Source organism: Salminus brasiliensis, chromosome 9 (genome assembly GCF_030463535.1).
Source record: "Salminus brasiliensis chromosome 9, fSalBra1.hap2, whole genome shotgun sequence".
Taxonomy (NCBI): domain Eukaryota; kingdom Metazoa; phylum Chordata; class Actinopteri; order Characiformes; family Bryconidae; genus Salminus; species Salminus brasiliensis.
The window spans coordinates 35908539-35926988 of NC_132886.1; the positions used below are offsets into that span (position 1 = coordinate 35908539).

General features: G+C 41.9%; 1 protein-coding gene across 2 annotated transcripts; it reads left to right on the forward strand.

Annotated features, from left to right (window-relative positions):
• Positions 1–5951: 5951 nt before the first annotated feature.
• LOC140561741 (tripartite motif-containing protein 16) lies at positions 5952–16296 on the forward strand. Of its 2 annotated transcripts, XM_072686964.1 has the most exons (6): positions 5952–6305; positions 7659–7754; positions 7916–8158; positions 9015–9174; positions 9279–9338; positions 13329–16296. In XM_072686964.1, exons 1-6 carry the CDS (start codon positions 5955–5957, stop codon positions 13946–13948), a joined length of 1530 nt encoding a protein of 509 aa, XP_072543065.1. In that variant the 5' UTR covers positions 5952–5954; the 3' UTR covers positions 13949–16296. The 2 variants fall into 2 exon arrangements, with proteins under 2 accessions (XP_072543065.1, XP_072543067.1); XM_072686966.1 differs by lacking the exon at positions 7916–8158.
• Positions 16297–18450: the final 2154 nt, after the last annotated feature.

Below are 18450 nucleotides of genomic sequence, written 5' to 3' on the forward strand. Positions count from 1 at the left end.
GTCATCTTAATTTCTGCTTTGTCTTCCTCTATATACCAACAGAAGACACCATTGCATTTATACAGTCTTAGATGGTATCCCCATGATATTGTAGCTAAAAAACCTCGGGGCCTAAAAGTTTCTTCACACGTACCATATCTGTTTCACAAAAATAGGTTCTCTATGGAAATTCAGAAGCCATAGGCATTTCACTCTCTCAAAGCTGGAGGATGAGACCTAGAGAGGAGCTAACAAGACTCTGGTTGGGGATCTATCCTCCTCTGGTCAAAATTTTGTCAGAATTGACTTATAAATGGTATATAGTCACATACCACATAAGCCTGTTGTTATCAATGGGTGTGCTGATATAATCAGTGATATGCTGAGCAGCAGCAGTAATAGTGATAGTAGTATTAATGCTAAAACAGTCCCATCACATAGATATTCAAGTGTAGGGAAATCAGGATGTAGTTTGAAGGTCTGGAGTGTAGCAGGAACTGCAAGGTACCTGGTCTTGGGCTGGCAGACTCTGATGGTCAGGCTTCCATTACTGAAAGATATAACAAAGTTGATATTTGGTATCCAGTGCCTGGCAAATTGAGACTTCATATGAACTCCATTCACAGTGTAAAGGTACATGCCACTGTAAAGGAAAATAGTCTCTAAAGAAAATCCAACATTTAACGTTCACTGTTTTTTATGGCCACCACTGTAAAGATATTTGAGTTTGGTTCTTTTCGGTTCAATTTCATCTTTTTTGGTTCAATTTCACACCAAACTCACTCTGAATGACTTTGTTTCCATTTTAATCATTGATTTTAATTGATTGATTTTAATCATTTTTTACTGAATTTGCAAAGTCTTTAAACACAGTTCAGGTCAGTTGATCTGAAAATGTAGAATTCACTCTGTCCAAGTAGCCATGAGCTGAATGCAGTTCCCAATTAGATCCACGAGAGGGCAGCACTGGCTGAATTCTTGTCATTTCAGTGGTAGACAGTTACTAAGGTGCTTGTTTGTTTTTTGTTTTTGTTTTTTTGCAAGTATTTTTTGCAAATGTAATTGCTATTTGCAATGTTTAATACTTAAGAATATTTATAAATAGTGATAAAATGTAATTTTAGGGATTTCCATCCCAGTTTACGACCTGAAATAAGCTCAGACACTGCTAAAAAATACACCCTGCTGAGAAAACCCTGCTAAGTGTAGCTGCTTGACAAGCTAAGCTCCTGACCAGCATTAGCAATGTTTTTGTTTGAATTTGGTATTGGAACATAGTTGGTCTGTAAGCATGATCAACCTAACCAAGCTAAACTACCAGTGAGGTCAAGCTTGACAATAGTGGTTGACCTACATGACCAAATCAAATGAAACATGCAGTCATGAGCTGGTTAACCAGCTAACTTACCAGCATAGGGTATTAGGGTCTTCATCTGGATGACCAGTTTTTAACCACCTTGACCATTTAAGACCAGCTTAGACCATCAAAACCTGGCCTTGAGCTGGATTTTTCAGGAGCATAGGCAGTGAGTCCTGTGATATCACCCATGCTTATGTTTACCCTGGTATAACACTGCTGTTAGCTGAATCATAGTGTGATCACAGCACGTTCTGTCGCTCTGTTAAGCTTGTAATGATGTTGACTCTATTGACTGTCCTGTTAAGACATGGCACTGCGCATCGCATGACACTGCCTTTACCAAAGGTGTGTCCCTAATTACATCAGATACTGTCTAAGGGCCTATATTAAGACTGTCAGACTCTATAAATTAGGCTTCGGTTGCCTTAAACATTTGAATGACTGCCATCTTGGTTTGGTGCTATTCTCTGAACCTCTGGTATGTATTAAGAGACGGCCACATCTCCAGATTTTAGCTCGTGTTATCTTAAGGTTGCTTTTGTAGTTCTGAGCTGGAGATAACAAATAATGGGAGATACTGTACCACCAATTAGCATTAATCCACATCCATCTGTTAAGAGTTCTTATAAACAGTTTGATGAACAAGTGATGGACAGAAGGAACCTAAAAATAAAAAGTTAATTTTACATCTTAAAAATTGCCTGGGTTTTGCTATGTTGCTTGGGGGGTTGCTGACATATGTTGTTCTAGGTGGTTTCCAAGCTGTTGCTGATATGCTGTTCCAGGTGGTTCCATGGTGCAGGTGGTTACTATGATATTCTAGTATAAAAGTAACAAGACATTAACTTAGCTTACTAATGTAACTAAAAGTTACTCAAAGTTAAAAGTTTTACTACTGGAGATTTTAAAGATTTGATGCTGATGCTCAAAAATGGTCAGAAACGTTAGCCTGATTAGTAATTGCTTAGAATACCAAAAGCAACATGCCATTATTCTGCTGATTTTAGGCAATTCCACCAATGACAAAAAAAAAACCCAGAAACGTTGTAATCAGAGGTGTAATGAAGTAATGAAGTACTAATATACTTCGTTACCTTACTTAAGTAGAAATTTTGGTTATCTATACTTTACTGGAGTAATTCTTTTTCAGACGACTTTTTACTTCAACCCAATTATCAGTACTTTGTACTCCATACATGTTAAAAATATTCTCGTTACTCTTATTTTATTTCGTTTGTTTTTATTCCAGCTTGTCATCGTTAAAAAAAAAAACCCTATCCAGATAAATCGCGCCATCCGGAAAGTGTAAATTTGATTGTGGTTGAATGAGAAGTATAAACACCTATCATTCTGACTCCCTATTGGTTTGTAAGCGATTCATCGCACCTGCCCACATCACGTCACTCTCCAGCAAGCACACAGCAGACGTCTGTAGTCTAGTATGAAGACGTCCGTGGCAGAAACTCAGGAGAACTTGAGTGAAACGTCCCGACTAAGCTCCACATTTCCAATTCCAATAAAGCTTATTGATCACACGCCTCTGAAGTTTGACTTTTTGCAACATTACAAAATTTCTAGACAACGACTCCTCATATTTTCCCTCCATGAAACACATGTTAATGCTCAGTAGTGCACAGAGACGCTTCTTTAATAGATCTGATATTACTAAAATGCTTCATTTTCAATGGACAGATCTGCAGCTGATACAGGCAGCCTAGTGCATCCCAACATTTTTCAACAAGAACATTGTAATAGAACATTATCCTCATTATGGCTTTTAGAATAATGTTTTTTGGGGAGGTGGTGTAGTGCACTATAGACCCCTGTGGCGCGGCCTACCTAAGCTTTTGGCCTTTGTTTTCCTTCTATTACTTTTACTTTTCTACTTTAAGTAGTTTTGAAACCAGTACTTTTACACTTTTACTGGAGTCTTTTTAAACCCTACTATCTACACCTGAGTAATGAATGTGAATACTTTTGACATGTTTGGTTGTAATAAATATCATGTGAACGGTTTCTGACCACAGAACCTCTTCTTATTATTATTCACCTTCGTTGAAGCAGCGACTCTGACAGCAGTCTGTAATTGCACACCAGTATAGTGGACCCTAGGGTTAATTAGCAGAGTCTAATAAATTGGACGGTCAGTCTATGAATTGAGAAAAGGACAAAAAGCCTTTAAACTGCTTCAGTGGTAATGGATTTGACTCAGGTCAAATGAATGGGTCTTGATTAGGCTGATGATTAATTACCAGTAATTATGTATCCCAAGCATGTCCTCCTGCAAATGACCGTTTTGCCACAAGCTGCCTTGGGGTTTGTTTAAATACTAATTGAGGGCCTAGGACTGCGTTACAGCACGGCAGTGTTTAAACAAAGCAGAAGAGTCAGTTCAAGCCAGATAGCTTTTTAAGCAAACCCACTGCTGCTTATTAGAAGCACCAGTGTTAATTATTTCAGACAGAAAGTTCGCTGACAGTGTGTGCTCCTGCCATCCTGTTCTGGTTTGCTACAGGAGGCCATTCTTTTATCCTGCAGTGTTGATGAAGAGACAGCCATGTCTCCAGATTCCAGCTTGTTTGCACCCACAGATGTGGAGGTGGGGTGTTTTCCCGAAACAGTGATCAGGCATAGCATTAGAACCACTTGCCTAATTTTGTCTATGTCCCTGCATACCAGGGACCTACCTGCATACCTGCCTGTCTGATGCTTTGGAGATACTCTGGCCCATTGCAGATGTTGCAGTGTTGCTAACATTGAGATGTCCACCAAATCTGATGAACAGGGTTTTCAGTATAATAAACACTATATGGACAAAAGTATTGGGACACCTGCTCATTCATTGTTTTCTCCTAAATCAAGGGTATTAAAAGGAGCTTATCCTGCCTTTGTTGGAGTCTCTACTGTCCAGGGAAGACGGTTTTCCATTAGATTTTGCTGACATTGCTGTGAGGATTTGATTGCATTCAGCAACGGGAGTGTTAACCACCCCACCTTATCACCTCAACTCCCCAACTCTGGATGAAGCACCATCATTCCAGAGAACCCAGTTCCACTGCTCCACAGCTCAGTGTTGAGGGACTTTATGCCTATTTACCCCACGCCTTGCATTAGGCATAGTGCCAATAAGTTAATGCTCATCTGCTCTAGAGTCCTATTCTAATGGTAATACTTCATTACAGAAACTAGTGTAGAAGCTGTGTCAGCAATAAGTGCAACTTAAAGTAGATGAGTGCATTCGTTAGAAGGAGTGTCCACAAACATTTGGGCATATAGTGTATGTTTGTGAATATATAAGGGGTTTGGACATTAGACTCATTTTTCAAACATGATTGAGGCAACATCCCAAATAGAAGACAATTCAGGGCCAAATACAGCCCAGTTCAAGTAGTTAAAGCAATGGCAAGCAATGTCAAGTGTATCGTGAGCCGAAAATGGTCCAGCTGTAGAAGATACTGAAGGTTTGTCTCACATGCAACACACCAGTCTGTAGAGCATTGTTCAACTTTGGCCCAAAACTGGCCCAACTTCAGCCAATTACGTCTGTTTTCGGGTCTGTTTACACCTGGAATTAACTGGCATTTTTGGGTGATCGGATCACGTTCAGATTTCACTTTCCCGCATGAAAAGCCAGATGTAAAAAAAAGTCACTCAAAAAGGACGAATCAGAGACGGATGTCATCCATGTTTAATAAAAGTGTGAATGGAATGGGTTTTCTGTGATTGGATCCCATCAGACAAGCAGTAATCTGTCCAAAAAATTTTGATATAAGAGATAAATTTAACTATGGGAATATAGGGCCCTGAAAACATAGGGCTGTTTCCTACCAATTTTGACAAGTGAAAACGGAGCTCCTGAGAACATGGGGATTACCACGTTCAGGGCAGTCTGACCATTGCTAGCTTTCATTACTTAACTACGTTAGCCTTGTAGCAGCAGGGCAAACAAAAAGAGCAAACATCAGACACCAAGCATGTCTTGGCTGATCCACTCATTTGGGCTGGGAGGGGACACTGTATAGAGCTGATTGTTAAGCATTCATTTTAAGGAGTCAGCCATGCCACTGTGCTATCAGGGGCCGGAGTCAGAGAGAGCACAATTGGCCATGCTTTCTTTCCTCATCACTCTAAGCCATGATGGCCAGACGTCTGTTTGCTGGTGTGGAGGAGCTGGAGACCCGGCGCTTTCCTCTGAGAGTGTCTGCTACCCGCAGTTTGGGCCACAGTTTGAAAAGAGGCGGTGGCTGACTTTGCATGTATCAGAAAAGACGTGTTAAGGCCTAACCTATCTAGTGTCTGGAGCACTGCTTGTGTTAGGGGGAGTTATGAATGGGTATTAGAACTGGGCGGAAAAAGGGGAAATTTGTCAAACAAGAATTGCTTTTTGTGCTTTGATTTCGATGGGTTTGATTCAGAATCATATGATTCATTATAAGGCCAAAGCACACAGACGGTTACGTGAATAGCATGCCTCTGAGTCAGAGCATGCTTCCCCACCCTCTCCAAGAGGCAATATTTGGCAGCTGTACAGTCATGCTTCTGCAGAAACGAAACTAACCAGTGCCATCCGGTTTTGGTGCTATTCGGCTCTTTTCTATCCACCAGGATGGATGAAATGGGTGACGAGGCCCCAAGCCGGTCTCCAGATTTCAGCCCCGCTGCACCCGCAGACGTGGCATGTGATGTGTGTACTGGAAGGAAGCGCAAAGCTGAGCAGACGTGTTTAGAGTGTTTGACCTCGTACTGTGAACCTCATCTGGAGCAGCACAACAGTCTGCATGGAGGCAAGAGACACAGGCTGGTGGAGGCGACAGAGAGGCTGCAGGAGAGAATCTGCCCCGAGCACGGAAAACTGCTGGAGGTTTTCTGCCGCACAGATCAACGGTGTATCTGTTACCCGTGCATCACCGACTCCCATAGGACCCATGATGTCATCTCCATTGAGGTCGAGGTGGCTGAGGCGCATGTAGGGTCAAATTAAATGTCAGTTTGTGAATTGTCGGGAGGGGGTGGGTGGGTGGCTGACTTATCATTTTTGATGCATTTAAGGTCTATTAATAGTGTGTGTATGGTTTATGTATTAAATACAGTCATAATTATTTTTTGTATGCCCATCTCATAGAATTATGCTAGAGGTTTTTGTTACTGTGCCGCCAATACCGATGTACGTAAATTATCTTGGTTTTCATTGGCTGTTCTGTATTTAACCCCTTAAAACATGCTATGGCCTCTAATACCAAAGAAAAAATAGTTTCAAAAGAGTAATGGTGTGTAATAAGCTTTTTTGCTTTAAGGGTAAATAACAGCCTGACCAACGCACTTGTTAAGTGTTCGATGTTAAAGCAATTTTTTCCATATTCACTGAAATATGGAGACCTTTAGGGTGTGCCTTATGTTTGTGCAGTACAACCTTGATGAGTAAAACACACCTTTTCCATTTGCTCCTGGCACCATCTATTTGCATACAGGGCTTGTCCTTTATACCCTCACTCATCATCAATAGGTATGTACTCCCCCCAGGCTACCTTCTCCAATGCAGTCCCCTGTAACCTGTATTGTGGTACAGCTGCCTGGCCTCTGATTTGAAGGCTGTGAGAGCAAGTTGACAGTTTTCTCTGCTGCTGAGTATGGCTTTATGTTGGCTAGATGGCAGCATGCCAACATCAAGTGGACGACATCCACTCATGCACTAATGCAGAATTATGTCATCAGCATTTGGCTGGTTTCCTGCTCAGTTTTTGAGGGTCACTGTCCTGTGGAGAAAAAAAGCATAGTTGCTAGTCGTGTAGCCCTTAGCTTGCTAAGTAGCACCTGAGCAGAGTAAAAACAGACATATATTGCAGATTTCAGATCAGGTTTAAGACCCTGAAGCTGGCCTACAAAGCCAAGAGTGGACCAGCCCCTCTGTACAATGGTCTAAAGCCGATTAGTACCAAGAGCCCTTCGAGCTTGACCTGCCATTCCTTAAAATCAAGGCTTTCAGGCATCCACTGAAGTGGTAGAACGAACTTCCCCTGGATGTCCGAACAGCAGAATCGCTCACTGTCTTCAAACACAAACTAGAGACCCAGCTCTTCCGAGAATACTTGGGCAAAGTGTAGTGCCGAGTATTGTGGTCTCCATACTGACCTTTGTATTTAGTACGATCTAAGCTTAGAGGTATCTTTTGGATTCTAGCTGATACAAACTAGCTAAGGGTATTTTCTGAGTAAACAGTGAAGCACTTTTGTAAGTCGCTCTGGATAAGAGCGTCTGCTAAATGTCCTTAAATCCTTAAATCTAAATGCTAATTCAGTTTTTCATTTTATTTGATTTCCAGATGAGGCTCGGAACTACACAGAGGGAGATCGCTGACAGAGTTAAAACCAGAGAGAAGGAAGTGCAGGAGCTACAGCAGGCAATTGAGGCGTTCAAGGTTGGTTCATTCATCCAGTCCCAGTTGCTCATAGCATTCAAATGTTGCACAGTGTGGAGGGCCTTGAAGAGTTGTATTTTTAACCACAGCTAGCCTGAAAAGCTGATTCTAAACATTTAAAGCTATCATTATGTATTGGTTTCCATGTGACGCCTGAGCAGACATTGGCCGGGGATGCAGTGGAGGAGAATGAGAGGCTGTTTTCTGAGCTGATTCAGTCCATGCAGGAGAAGAAGTGCACAGTAAAGGAGCTTATTCGAGCTCAGGAGGAGGCTGTGATGAAGAAGGCGGACGAAGTCTTAGGCAGAATGCAAGAGGAGCTTGCTCAGCTGCAGAGAAGAGAAGTTGAACTACAGCACTTAGAGGAGCTCTCTCAAGCAGACCATGACATAAATTTCTTACAAGTGAGACAAAATGATATTTTCATATTTGTGCCTTAGCCCAAATTCTAAGACAGAAGTCCAAAGTACATTGACAAGATTTTTAAAAAGCGGTTAATGCAATTTAAGTCTTTCAAGGACCTTAGAATGAAGAACTGTATTATCTTGGCATAGTTAAGCAGGAAAAAGCAAGGCAGACTAGTTTTGCTGGACTGCAATTGGCTGCATAGAATCGTCAATGGCATTTCAACAATGGGGAGTTTGGGACCTAAATATCAGCTCTTTTATTTTGAAAAAGGTTCGCCCTCAGAGCTTTAAGATATAGACCGATATTTACTAGATTTTAGATGTGAAGGGCCCAGGACTTCATCAGCGGTAGGCCGCTGTTTTTGGGGTCACCATCCTGTTTATAAGCCCAACTGTGTCCAAGTTTCAAACATCTTGCCGATGGTTTGAGATCATGCTGAAGAATTCAGAGGAAGTCCTCCTTCTTCATTATAGCCCATTCACATTGTACAATGTTCCACTTCCACTGGCAGCAAAACAGCTCAATAGCATGACGCTACCACCACCATGCTTATCAGTTGGTGCAGTGTTCTTGGGGTTAAATGCCTCACCTTTACTCCTCCAAATATACCTCCACAACTGTGGAGGTGATGGTACATGGAGCGAACTTGGTAGATGTTTGGGCTAGAGATCAGGGCGGCTTGTGGATGGCCAGGCCTCCTTCACCAGGCTTCACGAACCATCCACAAATCACCCTGATCTCCAGCCTTGAGGTTGAACTAGAGGATGTATATATTGTTGAAAAAGGAGATGTTTGGGTTAGTTGAGGTGGATTTCAGAATGAACATTCACATGGACCTTCTGTTGTGCACAGGGGCTTTCGACTTTACCGGCCCTTTCTCCGGCCAGGGACGCTGTTGTGTTCTTTGTTCATCCGTACTGTTCATTTGAGCTTTCCACTCAAGCTGTAGCAGACCTCACCAAACAGCTGAGCCACATCTGCCAGTCATGCTTCACCACAATCGCTGAAAAAGGTTAGTAGGAGCACAGCACTCCTTTCTTTGTCTTTTATTATTATTGTTGACTTATAATCCTTCCACCAGCACAAGGCTTACTCTAAGACGATCTGTTTGTACAGTAAGAAAAGCAGTGATTCTGTCAGCACCAGCTCCGAAGATGCGGGAGGACTTCTTACAATGTCAGTTTCTTATTCAACCTATTGTTGTTGGGTTTTTTTTGCACAACTTGATTTTACACAGTTTGCCCCTTAGGTCAGATGTTGTTAATTGGCACCTAGAAACCCCAAATTATTGCAGGTAACACTTTACAATACAGTTCCTTAACTAATGCTTAAGTGGTTCTTAGCTAAGCACTAAGGAATGAAGTGTTGCCATCATAGTTCTTCATCACTTACTCCTCATTATAATGAACTTCTGTGTGGATTCAAGTGTAATTAATCTCTACCCAGTCTACACTTATTGTAGTAAATACATATTTAGAGCTTCTTTAACTAATAGTTATGTGCTCACTAACTGTAATCAAGTGTTTACATGTCAGTTCTCCAGTAATTACTCCTCCATGTAATGAACTGCAGTCTATAACATAAGTATAATACGTAAGTAACCAACTGTGGATCATTGTACTGACCACAACTTTCACTTAAGTCAAGTCAAGTCAAGTCTAATTTATTTGTATAATGCTTTTTACAACTGTTGTTGTCATAAAGCAGCTTTACATAATTAGTAATTAGTAAAAGACAAAAAAAATAAATAACATAAGAAGACATGAAGAATCCAAGACCCCCAGTGAGCAAGCCAACGGCGACAGTGGCAAGGAAAAACTCTCTCAGAGCTGGAGGAAGAAACCTTGGGAGGAACCAAGACTCACAAGGGGGACCCATCCTCCTCTGGTTACTTAAGTAATTAATAACTGTGCAGGAATATAATGTAAGAATTCCCATTTCAAATGTAAGTATATTTTACACCGTATACCTTTAAACGGTGGAGCAGAGAGGCATATCAAGATAAAAAAAATGTGTTCCAAAACATTATGGAAGCAAAGGACACTTTAAACTTGTGGTCGATACAAAGGTTCACAGTTGGTCACTTACTTATACTTATATTTATGTTAAGATCGCAGTTCATTACGTGGAGGAATAATTAGTGGAGAATTGACACTTAACTATCAATTAAAGAATTTTAAATGTGTATTTACTACAATAAGTGAAGACTGGGTACTGATTAATTACACTTGCTTGTGGTGAGGCTCAGGTTGATGCTCTACAGAAGGACAAAACTATACATACTAAACATATTAAAATAAAGTTATATAAAAAATTATATTAAATAAATACAAAATACACACAAAATATACACAAAATACAGAATATACAAAGACAGAAGAATATACAAAGACAATAGAAGATTATTTTAGTGAGGAGTAATAAATGATGGCAACACTTCATTACTTAGTGCTTAGCTAAAAAGCACCTAGGCATTAGGTAAGGAACCATATTCTCTCACATTCTACTAGACATGAGCCAAGTTTGATTTTGACAATGGTCGGGGGCATAAAGGTGGTCCACGAGAGGCCCCTTGGAAGCTGCGGCCTTCTGCGTGCTGCACCTGATTGTGATTGTGCACATTTCAACTAGTGATAAATAACGTATCAGCGCTTTTCTCTAGCAATGTAATCCCAGCATCACTACTGTTGCAATTTGTTTGTTCTGAAATATGAATTAAATCTCATAAATAACTCTCATTATCTAACACACACACACACACACACATATAGCTACTAATCACTTATCTTATAGATGAATCCAGCCCAATGACTTATCATCCATTTATCTCTTAAAAAGCTTAGTCGTGTTTAAAGCTAAAGTTCTCAACGGGGCACTGATAAAGTGAAGGACGTGCTAGGTAGCATTTTAACGTGTGATTAATCAGAATTAATGACAGAATATAGTTGTGACTATATATATATATATATATATATATATATATATATATATATATATATATAAAATATATATATAGTAGGGACAATTCAGTAGTTGCTAGATGTCCCTACGGTCTCTAGCCAATTCTACATCCCTGTCATGAGCACTCTTTGTGGCCAGAAAAATGCACCTGTAGTCTAAAAGTGGATATTTTTCACATGAACCTTTTTTAAACTCTCTGTTTAAGCTACAAATACATTATAGGGAAAGAGATGAATGTGGTTTAAATTGTTAATACTGTTTTAAATATCGCCTTGGCAACTTAGGCAGCCCTTAGGCATGTGTCGAACGTGCGTAAGCAAAAGTTTGGGCACCCTGCATGGTCTATACTTGGTAACATGCCCTTTGGCAAGTAGCACAGCTTGTAAACACTTCTTGTAGCAGCTATTTTTTTCATTTATTTTTTTTATGCAAAAGGCCTGTCTACAGAATGTCGATGATGATAGGTCAGGGAAGGTCATGGCATAACCTTGCATATCTTGAGGTGTTCTTTCTGCAACTTCATTAGTCCACAGGACTTGTTTTCAAAACTCATCTGACCTTGAAAACGCCTGAATCTAAATTCCGTGGTGAGAATACAGGAAAGGTTTTCTTCTGATGTCTCCTTCCACAAAGGTTATATTTGTGCAGGTGTCACTGCACAGTAGAACATTGCACCAACACTCCAGAGTCTGCTAAATATTTCTGGGGGTCTTTTAAAAGCAGTCAAATGTGTGTTTTGACTGGTCTTTCTAACAATCCTACCAGCAGTTCTCTCTGAAGGTTTCCTTGGTCTTCCAGGCCTCAACATGGCCTCCACTGTTCCTGTTAACAGCCAGCCTGAAAACACTTAGCTATCTTCTTCTAGTCTTCTCCTGCATTTATTTTAATGTTCAAAGTGCTTAGCGGCTGCTTAGAGGAGCCATGGCTGCTGATTGTTGATGCAAAGATTGAGGAGTCAGAAAATGTATAAAGCTTTCAAATTTGCATCGCCTGACCTTCCCTTATGATGACTAGCTAACTAGGTTCTGAGACCTTGTTATTAGTTGAGGGCACAAAGCTTTTGGGGCACCAAGACAACAATGTTGAACGAGGTGCCCAAACGTTTGCATGCCATCCTATATGATCTAACTAGTACAGTGGTGAACCATAATTATTAGAGCTACACATTGAGTTCAGGCCTCAAATGGCAAAACTGGGTCAAAAAAGAGGACACCCTACCTTTACAATTATGCTATTTTCTGCTAGCCCTACTCAAGGATTATAGCTAGCATGATGCCAATAGCAATGCACTTGACTATTGGCTTTTTAATATTCGTTAGGTACATTAGCTTCATAAGCTCCCTGGACATGTGTTTAAGGTGGTAGTAACTTCAGGCTCCTGCACATGACGCTGCACAATGATGATCGGGCTAATAATACCTGCAAGGTGTGTGAAAGGATTCATAGATTGAGAAGAGGTGGAACAGAGCAATGAGCGTCTGGTTGGATGTGTGGAAGGTTGCAAAGCAGATATCGTAGGCTATTGTGTGAAAGAAGTAGCTGAATCTGCAGGTGTATGGTAGTGTACAGTCATACAGGTCTACCAGCAGTGGCAAAAATCCCAGTCTACAGGAAATTCTCGTCAGAATTGTGGCTCAAAGACGAAACTGACTTCCAGACAGGAATTGCTTCTAGAAGTCAATGCAGGTTTTTCACCACCAATTTCTGAAAGAATGCTCCATCAGGGAACTGCAGACCATCAATAAGAGTGGCATGCAAAAAGCTTGCCATTGCTCACTTTGCACTAAAATGACGACTGGGATTTTTGCCACTGCTGGTAGACCCGTATGACCATACACTATGGCCCAAATGCAACCACTGCTTTTAGCCAATCGTTAACTGTATCGGCTTTACAACCCGTTTTCCACTTATCCAACCAGACACCCACTGCACCACCTCTTCTCAATCTACAAATCCCGTCACACACCCTGCAGGTATTTATTGCTTGATCATCCTCATGCAAAGCCATCTGCAGGAGCCTGCAAGTTACCACTTTAAACAGGGGGAGCTTAAAAACGATGCAGTAAACATGCCTTGACCTAATGACCAGACTAGGGGGAAATTGTGTAAATTAGATTTTTTTAATTATTCCTATTATACTGCATGGATTTTTTTTACCATTGACCTTCTGTATGTGTTAACTGTGTATCTCTATGATAACTACAGACGCATGCAATCTCTCGCTGAACCGCAACACGGCCCACATGTGCCTCCGCTTCTCTAAGGAGAACCGAGAGGTGACCACTGTGTCCCTGTTAGAGGACTACCCTGACCACCCAGACAGATTTGACTGCAGATCACAAATACTTTGCAACGAGGGTCTCGAAGGAAGAAACCCACAGTACTGGGAGGTGGAGTATGGTGGAAGGCATTGGGTTTGTATAGCTGTATCCTACATTGGAGTCAAAAGGAAGGGAAAGTATGGCCCTCTCTTTGGCAAGAACCGGTGTTCCTGGGGTCTGCGCTGCTCTGCCACTTCATATCGTTTCTGGCACAATAATAAGAACTGGACAGTGAACTACGACCGTCCTTGCTCTAAGATAGGAGTGTATCTGGATCACAGAGCTGGCGTTCTGGCCTTCTACAATGTGCTGGACAGCATGAGCCTCATCTACAAGGTCCAGACCGAGTTCACAGAGCCAGTGTATCCTGGGTTTGGACTGGCAGGGAAAGGCACTCGCATCAAACTCTGCGATGTAAGTGAGGATGGCGGGATTGAGGAGAAAGCACCGCTTTCGTACTCTACTACAAGGCCACCATGGATGCCAAGTGCATGTATGGATTAACAAAGCTACAGCACTTCTAACAGCACCCTTTACCTGTGCAAATACACCATGTATAGATGAAATAAGCACATACATTAAACTAGCATTTTCAGTATTTGAATATATTAAGTGTGTATGCATGAGGCCTTCTTAACTGAATTCCACCAAAAAACAAATTGACATAATTCAGACATTTTCTGGGATTTTTGCCACTGCTGGTATACCCGTATGACCATACGCTTCCATACACCTGCAGCTTCAACTACTTTCTTCACACTATGGCCCTTGGCACACCCAAATGCTGAGTGATCACTGAGCCAATCACTAAGTAAATCTGCTTTGCAACCCATTTTCCACACATCCCACCAGACACTCACTGCACTGCACCACATCTTTTCATTCTATGAATCCCGTCACATACCCAGCAGGTATTTATAGCCTGATTATCCTTGTGTGACACCATCTGCAGGACTAAGTGACTAATGTTTTGTCCAGGGAGCTTATCAATAAATAATTTTATAAACATAGACACACTTACTTACATATGCAGTCAAAAATCTAGTTAGTTTCCAGTTCTTTAAACATATTATCCATATAAAACAGTTGGATAAAATTGCATATTTTGTATATGGCCTATGAATGACTTGCGGAAAGGAGGGGAGGTGCTGTTTAGATGGACGTATGGACATTTGAATAGGGTAGCTGGTGTGGACTTAAGCATTCATTTGAATGGCACCTGGTCACTAAGAAAATCTTAGTCACAAGCATTTACACCAGGAGTTGAATGGGTCTCAGATTAGTCAGACTGAAATCCAATGCAATGCAAATTGGCTTGTTGCAGGGCGATTGTTACTAGTGTTTGGGTTGTACTGGGAGGGGTTTTGGTTGTGGAATGTGTCCTGGAGAGACGTGTGTGTTTACACCGCTGTATCGGACCACCTCCAAAAGCGGTTCAGAGCTATCGGATTTGTATCTGGTTTAAATGAGCCTTGGTTGTGCTTATGATGTTACTGTTGAGCCGGAGCTCAGGCTGGGATCTTGCTGTTCTCTGCGAAAGCACGGTCACGGGTGGGGAACTCCAGTTTGGGAAGCCCGAATTCCTTCACATTTTGTCAATTTTCCTACGTAAACCTACCTGACTCGGGTCAACGTTTCATTGGTCGTATCAGAGCAGGACTCTGGCCCTCAGTTTGTATTGACTCACTCTTACAGTGTACTTCTTACATATCACCAGCAGAGGGCAGCATGGCCTTTGAGCTGTGTATAGCATGAAGTGTGCTTCCGCTGTGGTTCAAAAGAGGACAAAAATAGCCTTAGAACTTGATCTAAAATTGTGTTATGCCACTGTACATTTGCTGAACGTTTTGCATAGCCTTGTGCTGGGCCTTTTCTGGAGACTGGAGCTGATGATTGTTCTCCAAACGTTCTGCAGCCCGATGCTTCTGTGTTAGCCTTAGGCGTGCACTCTCCTTCTTCCATCGCGCCCCCCGCCCTCGCCATGCTCCCTACTGGGAGCACTCTTTAGTGGAGTGACATGTTGGAGCAACACAGACACAAAGGCTTCTACTCTCACAGTTACACACACACACACAGACAAACACACCCGCACACACACACACACGCATACACACTTTCAGTGAGTGGCTACTGGGCCCTGGAGGGCCGGTGTAGGGGACAGCACTAAGGCCAGCTGCGCTCATACCAGCCCCCCTCCCATCCACACGCTCACACTTAATGCCTGCCTAGGGGTAGAAGGAAACACACACACACACTCACCCAAATACACACTGGAGCAAACATAGTCTTGAATGAGGGAAACATTCAGAAGGAGAGGAGGGATGAAATATTGAGATCGGCGTGTAAAACCAACCCCACGCCAGTTTAGCGTTATTGCGCTTTTGGAGAAGAGCTCTGAAATGTGTATTGAAGTGTGTTTGGCCTATCCGAGATCAAAACATCCGTACGGCTCACAGCATTTCTAAATCCGGATCACTTCTAAGGGTCCTTCAGAGCGACTTTGTCACTTGATTGCGTTTCGTTATCTTCCTATGAACTCATTTAACTTCTGTGATGAACCCAAACGAAGGATCTTACCAGGCATCGGCTTGAGGGGCTCATTTGCCTTATTAGCCAAGGTTGACAGTTATGTTAATACCAAGTTTCGTCCTTGTTCCTTCTTCCACTTTATGTCATACAGCATGTATTAAATAATAAATCTAAGAAATGAAATGAATTTGATTGATGGGAGTATATACATTGTTTGTTTACCCATACACTAGCATGATCCTTTTGCCATTGACCAACGTTAAAGTACACAGTAAACATTTGTTGCAAATTATTGCTCCCCCTAAACCCCTTAAACTCTGGATGCAGACCAATTCATTGATATCACAACTTACAGCAACTCCATAGGCCCTAAAATAGAGCCCTGTGGCACTCCACAAAATCTAGTAAACTAGATGCTAACCAGATAACCCACAACAGTTATTTACAACTAAACTAATTCATTAAATCATTGATTTAGGGTTGTTGGGGTTAATGCAACAGTTTTACCAATTTTACCAGGGTTGCCTACTTTTACAGTGGGCTTGCAGCGAAGATTCAGGTTGGTCCAGTCCCAGTTTGTAGGGGGTTTCAGGTTTTTAGTATTACTCTGAGTGTTCAGAGAGAGAAAGGGCCATCTAGAGAGGGTGAGGTCAGTTATGCCCTATTTTGGACTCTGTGACTATGGGATCACCAGGTGATCACACTAATGGATGGTTGTATCTTTTCTTGGTTCCTCTCTTCCTCTTGAGTGGTTTAACATTTTGAATCTTGGTCCCTTTCAATGGTCTATCCTCATAATTGTAGTGGTGGACCATCACAAGCAGTGACCCTTATGCATCTAAAAACCCCCACCAGCGCCACCAACTCTAATATCTATCCAGCTTTGGTCCTGTGGTCAGAAACTAACAAATGATAACTGCAGATTGAGAGCGGCATCATAAAGTGGTCAGTGAGTGTAATTGCAAGTGGACAGATAGGGGAAGTCCTTGAGCAGCATAAAAAGGGGCTTAGCAGCACACTCAAGGGAAGGACATGAGAAGAAAAAGACACGTTTGTAATTGCCTGAATTAACAGGACAAAGAGTCTCGTCTGGAACTCAACATTACCAACAAAACCAACCTTGTCCTCTTCTTCATCTCGTCCAACCACGTCCCACTACAGCACTTGCCCTGGCAAGGCTCCACAGCTCTGTTTTACAAGAGATGAGAACAGACAGGATAAAATCATGCTCTGCCTGTCATGTCAGAGCTTTTGAGCACTCTGTCTCTACATGTAGGAGCTTCCATTAAAAAACAATATCCCCGGGACAGACAGAAATTCTCCAGTAAGCCACAAAATACAGTACATTAAAAAGCCATTGACATTTTATCATAACTGACTGCTAAAGCATGGCAAAAGTCCTTTTCCTCTTCTAGACTAATGATGTTTGGGGCAGAGGGTGGCTGACAAAGCAGCACAATACTGTGCATACCGTAGTGCCACATATGCAGTAAAAATAGTCTATTGCAGAAGAGAAGACACCTACACTGGGACAGTCAGAACCTACGTCCCTTTAGCTGAACATTAACATAGCTAAAACTTGAACTCAGATACTCAAGAAAGAACTTAGACTCACATCCAGAGACTCAAATCTCAACAAAAACCCAAACCCAGAGATTGAAGACTGGGCTGAGACTCTCATCCAGAGACTCAAATCTTAACAAAAACTCGAACCCAGAGATTCATGATTGGACTGGCATCCAGAGACTCAAATTTGGACTCAGAGACACAAGACTAGACTTAAACTTAAACCAATACTCAAGTCTGGACTCAAACTCATATCCAGAGACTCAGGTCTTGAACCTAGAGATTCAAGAGTGGACTTGGATTCACATCGAGACACTCTAGTCTCGACTCAAATTGGACATTCAGACATTCAAGACTGGACTCAGACTTGCATCCAGACACTCAAGACTGGACTCAGACTTGCATTCAGACACTCAAGACTGGACTCAGACTCACATGCAGACGCTCAAGACTGGATTCAGACTCGCATCCAGACACTCAAGACTGGACTCAGACTTGCATTTAGACACTCTAGACTGGACTCAGACTCACATGCAGACGCTCAAGACTGGACTCAGACTCGCATCTAGAGACTCAAATCTCAGCTTAAACCCAGAGACTTAAGACTGGACTCGAAATTGAATTCAGACACTCAAAACTCAGACTTCTAGGTAGACACTCATGACTGCACTTAGACTCGCACCCAGACACTCGATATTTAACTTAGACTCAAACCAAAGACTCAAGTCTGCTCTTGTATCCAGAGACTCTAATCCCAACCCAGAGATTTAAAACTGGACTCAGACTCGCATCTTGAGATTCAAGTCACAACTTGGACTCAGAGACTTAAAACTAGACTTGGACTCAAACCACAACTCAAAGCTGGGCCTCAAAATGAAGCCAGAGTCTAAAAACTGAATTCCCCTCCAGAG